Source organism: Solanum dulcamara, chromosome 2, assembly GCF_947179165.1.
Source record: "Solanum dulcamara chromosome 2, daSolDulc1.2, whole genome shotgun sequence".
In the NCBI taxonomy this organism is placed as follows: Eukaryota; Viridiplantae; Streptophyta; class Magnoliopsida; order Solanales; family Solanaceae; genus Solanum; species Solanum dulcamara.
Genome location: NC_077238.1, coordinates 13,331,004 through 13,339,033, shown reverse-complemented (window position 1 = coordinate 13,339,033; position 8,030 = coordinate 13,331,004). Strand labels below are relative to the sequence as shown.

Here is an 8,030-nt window from a genome sequence, read left to right as displayed (position 1 = left end):
AATGACTTTGTGTTGATAAATCTCATGTCATGAACCTATTTGACTACCTGTGGTTGTAGGTGATGATTTATTTTTCTCTTTGTGTTATATATGCATGTTAGCATCATTAATAGTATTGCATGCATGTATGTGCATAGGAAAAGATGGAATGAAACTAATGAAATAACTATTGTGAGGAATTGTTAATTGTGAACTATTAACCTGTTACTTGATTATGCAAGTGTGTGAACTATTCATTGTTAATTGTAATTTTGATTGTGATTGTTGGATCAGATATCATGCTGGTACATATGAATCGCGTGTTACACCAACACATATTGGATGGGGTACCACGCCAATACATATTGGATCAGGTGTCACGCCAACACATATTGGATCGAGTACCATATCGATAAATATTAGATCAGTATCACACCAACATGTATTGGATTAGATACCACGTCGGTACATATTTGGATCGGGTGTCACGCCGACACACTAATTATTGGATCCGGTGTCACGCCAACACACTAACAGTTTGGGTGTGGGTTCCATGAGAGGATCAAGTATATGTTATGGTTCCTTGAGAGAACCAATTAATTGTTGTAATTGTGATTAATCATGCCTATTACGTAAACTGATTCAAGTTAAGTACTAGAAGTGATGTGATTGTGTATCCTGATTATATGTGCGATAATAGAGGAGCTGACACAATTATAATTGAGCATGTCCATTCCGTGTAATAATTGATATGAAAGGACCGAAGGTGTAAGTGTTATCAAGTTCCATACTTAAGTGGTGTCATTTGTGTTATTATATTGTAGTTGCTCAATGCGTCTGTACCATAGGTATAAAGTCATGGGTAAGTAAGTGGAGAGTAGTTGTGTTGTTAAGAGAGATTAGTGAATTAGAATCATATATTGTTGGTGTTCTGTTGGTGCGTGTTAATGGGGGATCAGAAAAAAGAATTCGAAAATTCTGTCTCTAGGCAGGCCGTCCTGGCGAAAGTAATCCCGCTATGGCGAAGCCGCCATAGCGGGTTAGGTTCCACCATGGTGGGCTAGTACAGTCAGGAGATGAACCTTAGACCACCTTAATGTTGCCTCACTTTCAAGTGAGATGCTAAATATTTTAGGGCCAGGTGTTGGTGTGAAAGCTTAAGGAAAGTAGAAGTTCGAAAACTCCTCGATATGATAGAAGGGCTAGGCCTTGCTCTGTATTAGAGTTTGCAACGATCCAATTAGAAAGTTGATGTCATAATACATACTAGTGGTGATGCAGGAAAATGGGGTGGTTGGAGTGTGTGTACAAGGGTTGGGTCAGATATTTGTTTAGCATGTTCTTCTTCTGGTTGATTTCTTTACATTATGTGGTGGATATTGGGTTGACCGATGATGTCTATTAGTACGTGTTGTTTGTACTGATACTACTCTTTCTATGCTACTTGGCATAGTCTCACTGATGTTCCATAGGTGCAGACGAAGATGATTCACCAACGGCTTCTACTCTTTCCCTTCCTATTGGTGGAAGCTATGTCATTATTTTATTTATGCATTGTATTCTTCGAAGTTCTTGTACCTGTTTAGACTAGTATCTTTAGAGGTGTTAAACTGCCTCTTGTAATTAACCTTAGGGTTTAAAATTAATTTATGACGACTTCATAACTCTTTTATGTTGTTATTTTGTATTTCATCAAACTTCCACATGTTATAACCGTTTGGGGATCGAGAGTTTTCCTACTTAGGTATTAAAATAAGTGTCTGTACGGCCCAGTATGTTGGATCGTGACACCCATTTTCAAGAGCTTGGATCTCAACAAAAATTTAGCCAAATCCGCACCAATCAGGCTCAAATTTCAACTACAACTTCACAACAACATCGTTACCAAACCCTAATAATAAATTTGACCAGCAACCAAGAATTTTGACAAACACATTTAATTGTTCTTCAAGCTTTTTCAAGGTTCAACAATAGTGGATTCAAAATTCTTTCTCCATTTTCGAATCTCATCAGCAACTAAGGATCTTAGAATGAATTTAGCACTTATAATTGAAATTTAAGAAACAAGAATTTATCAATTTTTGTTTTGCATCTTCTAAACCTTTTTATAATCTTAAATTTCGGATTTGGTTGATATATCTATATATATATATATATATGAAATAAATGACATAAATTATGAAATAATTTTTAAAAATTATGAAATTACACGTGTTATTGCCTTGTATTTCATTGCCTAACGATATTTTCTACTGTATTCTCTTTTCCTTCTTATTTTGTTATGCTTTACTTATGCCGAGGATCTATCGAAAACAAACTATCTATCCTATGAAGATACAAATAAGGATACGTATATAATACCCTCCCCAAATTTCAACTCGTTTTCAGTGAGTAAATTTTACAACATCAATTAATACCATCTACCCCTTTAAGAGATTATGAATTTAAAAGATAATTAATTACTTATATAACAACATCATTAATCTATCTTAGCTTAAGAATAGTATTGCCAAACTCCTATAGGCATAGGGAAGTAAATTAAATACACATTGGATTTCCAGCATCCTTTTCGGCTCCATAATGTCAAAACCCAATAATATATCATCTTATCTCATCTTATCCAAACCAATCGAAAACACCCACATCAACTCATCATATATATCTTTTTCACTCCATAACATACAAAATTACCCACCTTGAAATATATCAACATTTTTTCTTTAATTACCAAGAATGTCAAGAATGTCAGAGGACCTCAACACTTTGAAGAGGAGAGTGGCATTAGTTGCAAACCATTTATTGCCTGTTGTTCCTTTAGCTCAAAATGTTGTTTCTTCAATTGGGTCTTCCAATTGTAGCTCCTCTTCCATGAATGATAATTACCATAAAATTCATGGGGAAGTCCCTAATCATGAACCTGTCTGGAGACTCATTCCTTCTGATGAATCTACCAAGGAGTTTACTGATATCATTTATGAGAAAGCTGTTGGTGAACCAATTGCTAAGGTTTTCTTCATACAATCTTTACCCTCTTATCTGTAATTTTTCAATTTTTTTCAAACTAAGTAGTACCTCCGTGTCTCAATTTATGCAATGTAGTTTGACTGGGTACAAAGTTTACAAAAGAAACACTTTTGAAATTTGTGTCATGTACAATGAGTTCTTGGAAGGAAGAAAGTGAATGAGAAAGTAGAGAGATAAAAAGAGGAAGTAATGAGCAGAGAATTCTTATTCAATGTAATCTTCTACTCATGGCGTGTGATCTTATATAGTGTTCACAACTAACCTTCTTGCTCATTACTAACTAACTGATTGAGTAACTAACTAGCTAATTAACTACTTCTTAACAGGCTAATTAAATTTGTGTGGCTATAAATTCTCATTAAGCGTAAAATGAGGATTTTAAAGATAAATTATTACTAAATATAGAAATGTGTCATTCTTTTTTGAACAGACTAAAAAGAAGAGTGAGTCATATAAATTGGAATAAATGGAGTAATGTTTATTGATGACATAATACATAAAGAGGCACTCAAATTTGGTCTCAGCTTAAACCTCCAACTTTGAGCATGCTCATCTAGACAGTTCAACTCATTTTTACTGTGTTAGTTGAATACTCCAACTTACAAAATGATCATCTAGACACCGTTAAAAATTGTGTGTCACGTCAAATGTCAGGTGTCCACGAGTTGGAATGTTTAGTTGTTGGTTAAGAGTGTCTAGATAAGCACTCTCAAAGTTGGAATGCTTACTTGTAAGCTGATGCCAAGTTTGAGTGTATGTTTATGTGTTATGCTTTTGCACTGATCCATAAAGAAAATTGTATAGTGTGCTGTAAGAATGTGAAAATGAGATATTCTTAGTTCATTTAAGGTGGGAAAGTTAGTAAACTGAAGCTATTTAGCTGGAATTGAGTACTTCCTCCGTTCCAATTTATGTGACCTAGTTTGAATAATGACAGGCAGAGACTTTGAGAAAGAAAGCTAGACTTTTGGAAACTTGCGGTCTTAAACATTTCATAATGATTGAGTGGCTATAAAAGTTACTTAGTAATGGTAAATGATGAAGTTCAAGTTAAATTATTCTCAAAATTAGAAGAACAAATTGAAAAATAAATGTTGTCACATAAACTGGAACAAAGAGAGTAGTATTTTTTTAGATGACTGGTATGTGTCTAGTGTATTTACTCAAATTTTGAGTTTAGTTTAGTGCAACCTAAGTTGCACGGACTCTTTCCACACCCGTGTAGGATTGTCTAAAACTACACTACTTTTGGAGAATTTAACATGTACCCATTAAAATTTTGAAGTGTCCAAACAACATCGAGTGCAAAAACTGTGTCTTGAGCTCCATGGGGTTTATATGATATTGGCCTGTGGAGTCAATCTTAACTTTCCTATAACAAAAACTTCAACTATGAAAGGGCGCATTTTAGTAAGTGCAGGTTTTGAGACTTTGTAGAGGCTAAATGGTGGATGAGACTGTATTTCTCTGCAATATTATGTAAAGTATCTTGCATTAGCTGGCCCCTCAAAAATATTCTGATGAACTAATGCCATGGAATAGATAAGGAAAAATCATATATGATTAAGATGTCGATTTTCTAATCATTATCAGAAACCTTAGGTTCTTAGTTTTCACTGCATCTCTGTATTACTATTACCAACTACTAGAGGTGACCTGAATTGATAATGTAAGAAACTTGGAAGCTGGAATTCTGTAGATTTGGTTTACATAATATCGTTTTCTTTCTTCTCGTAGATAACAATCAATAGACCGGATAGAAGAAATGCTTTCCGACCTCACACCATCAAGGAGCTTATTCGTGCTTTCAATGATGCCAGGGATGATGGTTCAGTGGGAGTCATCATCCTCACAGGAAAGGTAAGTTTCCTGTAGAAATATCATATCATGTAAAAATTGAAGAAGTTATGGAATTCAATGTATGTGAAATAATTTCAATTTAAAATGTGAAGGAAGTGAACTTTAGGCCATGTTATAAATTTCTCATACTAGCAACTATTCACTTTCAGCCACCATGTGTTAATACTTGATGACAGAAATGAATGACCGAATTTCAATGCACAGCCTTGTGTATTTACACCGAACCAGCTTTAGTTGAGCTCCTAGTGGTTCTGTTCCATTCAAGAGTTTCTCTAGAAAAAAATGGGATGTCGTAGGAGTATAAAAGTAGTTAATGGAATTTGTTGTCGACTAGAGCTGAGCCCTTGTGGTGATATCTTTGTATAGTGAGTTAACTTCAGTAGATTGTATCATTTGGCTGTGCTGCATGCATTGTATTCAAGAATGACTTGATGCAGGGTACAAAGGCATTTTGTAGTGGTGGTGATCAGGCATTGAGAAGTAAGGATGGTTATGCTGATTTTGAAAGTTTTGGTCGCCTCAATGTTTTAGATTTACAGGTACGTAAAGTAATCTGTCATGGTCTTTGAAGTCCTTTCAGACGACTTTTTGCCTTAAGATAGGTAGTTCCATGAAACTGATAACTTTTTGATCTGTTTAGTTCTTAGGTAGCTTCAGTTGTTGTACTCTTCAAATTTACCTTATTCTTCTTCTTTTCTACATAGGTGCAAATTCGTCGTCTACCAAAACCAGTAATTGCAATGGTAAGGTTCTCTTTATTCCTTTTATTAAGTGCTTTAAATAGGCGTCCCTGTATATCACATAATTCAATTATCTGAAATATCTGTTTTGCTTTTGTTGCAACTAAGGTTGCAGGTTATGCTGTCGGGGGAGGACACATTTTGCATATGGTTTGCGATCTAACAATTGCAGCAGACAATGCTATATTTGGTCAGACTGGCCCAAAGGTTCTTTTATTGGTGACATCCTTTTAAATGTGTACTTGAAAACGCGTAAATTAGTAAATGAGCATATATTCAAGTACCTGTAGAGCATGTGTTTAGTACTGTTAGGACCAAAGTGATGTTCTATGCTGACCGAATATCTTATCTTATTTACAAAGTCTATCCATTGTTCTTATTCTATAGCCTTCTTGACTTTATTATTATTATTATTATTATTCTTGTCCCTTTCTGCACAAAGAATCTACATAAGGTTGAAATTGATGATAGACAAGGATTCATGAAATCTGATTCTTTTGCAAATTGCAGGTGGGAAGTTTTGATGCTGGTTATGGAAGTTCAATTATGTCCCGTTTGGTGAGCATCTTGCCTTGGTTCTTTTCGTTAAGATACAATTTACGGATAACTCATTGGTAGTTCTCTTTTCATGTTAATTTGAACTTCTTGATCAAGTATTGGTGTAAACATACAAGCAAACTGCATCTGATGTATCATTAAGTAATCTCCGATTATATTGGTTTAATCTTTTGCTGGCTGAACAGGTTGGACCGAAAAAAGCTCGTGAAATGTGGTTTTTGACAAGATTCTACACAGCCTCTGAAGCAGAGAAAATGGGACTTGTAAATACTGTTGTTCCAGTGAGTATACCGACTAACTCTACTACTTCCTTGACCATAAGAGCCATCCGTTCGTGTAACAGCCAATATGGAATCAAGAAGAATATTAATAAAAATTAGCATTCCAATTTCTGGTTTACAAGGATTTGAAGTGCTTAGTATCTGTTACCACAACATGCTCATCAGTTAGCTCAAAAGTATACTCTTGCAACAAATATGTCGCTCGCCTTAAGTTTAGGAAAGTTGTAATCCCTCTGTTACAGGAAATGACTTGGAGTTTTCTAATGTAATGTCCTGTTTCCTTTGTATAGTTAGATAAGTTGGAGGCAGAAACAATAAAGTGGTGCAGAGAGATCTTAAGAAATAGTCCTACAGCAATACGAGTGCTAAAATCAGCTCTCAATGCAGTTGATGATGGACATGCTGGACTTCAGGTACATTTCACTTTCCCTTTATATTTCAAAATGTTCTCATATTAGAGCTAACAAACAAGCTCAGTACTCTCTGAGTATGCAAATATATGTCGCGAAATGGCAAATAGTTATGATACACATTTTCTTTCTTTAAAATTATGTCAGGGACTGGGGGGAGATGCCACTCTTCTATTTTATGGAACTGAAGAAGGCAATGAAGGCAAAAATGCATACAACGAACGTAGACGGCCAGATTTCTCTAAGTTTCCCCGGCTGCCTTGAGTTCCATTGTTGTTGTTGTTGTTTGTAATCTGTTAGTGCATTCCATATAATGATGTACTAATTATACCATAATAATAAAATTTCCTTAAATGGGTTCAAATGGAGCGACAATAATATTGAAAATTCATATAGCCAACCTCAATTTGCTCGGGATCAAGGCATAATTGTCATATCGAAATACTGATTGGCAGTTTGTGAAAGACTACAGTACCTACAAGATTGAGACTACTACAAAAGTAAGTAAAAGGCAGTTGTTGAGAATGTTGTAACTGTAACAATGTTGTTGTTATTTGAATTTCATTTTTGTCCAACTCTAATTCAACATGAGGAGTTGAAAAGTTTGTACTTCTCCATAGAAGCTTCGATGGTTGAGAATGAAAGCTGTTCCACTTGTCATTGCCGTCAGCTGAGAACTTACAACATACCCTTATCTTGGAAGGTAGAGAAATTGTTTCCATAGATGTTTGACCTAAAGAAAGACATATTAGAGTAGATTGAAAAAGAAATAACGGAGGTGAAGAAATAATGGCGAAACACTATAAAAAGCATGATAGTATTCTGGGTAAATAAAACAATTCAACTATAATAGAATAGTGCAATAATCGAAGTATAAGACACAATAGATAGTAACACAAATAGACGGACAAGAAACTAAAGAAGAAATATTACGACTACTAGTATGGAAGGATAAACAAGACAACACTCTACTACCTACTAACTTTCTACCCTAATCCATGTCTTCCAGAATCTCTTATGTAAGGTCATATCAGTAAGCTGCAACTCCGTCATGTCTTGTCTAATCAGCTCTCCCCAATATTTCTTCGGCCTACCTCTACCACTACTAAAACCATCTATAGACAACCTCTCACACACCTGGCATTGGACATCCGTGCGTCTCCTTTTCACATGTCTGA

The 8,030-nt window shown here is 35.1% G+C and overlaps 1 protein-coding gene across 1 annotated transcript; it reads left to right on the top strand.

Moving 5' to 3' along the window:
- Nucleotides 1–2,558: 2,558 nt before the first annotated feature.
- On the top strand, nucleotides 2,559–7,427 carry LOC129880351 (1,4-dihydroxy-2-naphthoyl-CoA synthase, peroxisomal). Its single transcript, XM_055954342.1, has 9 exons — nucleotides 2,559–2,985; nucleotides 4,741–4,863; nucleotides 5,301–5,402; nucleotides 5,568–5,606; nucleotides 5,712–5,810; nucleotides 6,114–6,161; nucleotides 6,347–6,442; nucleotides 6,733–6,855; nucleotides 7,000–7,427. The coding sequence occupies exons 1-9, from the start codon at nucleotides 2,713–2,715 to the stop codon at nucleotides 7,114–7,116; spliced, it is 1,020 nt and encodes a 339-aa protein (XP_055810317.1). The 5' UTR covers nucleotides 2,559–2,712; the 3' UTR covers nucleotides 7,117–7,427.
- Nucleotides 7,428–8,030: the final 603 nt, after the last annotated feature.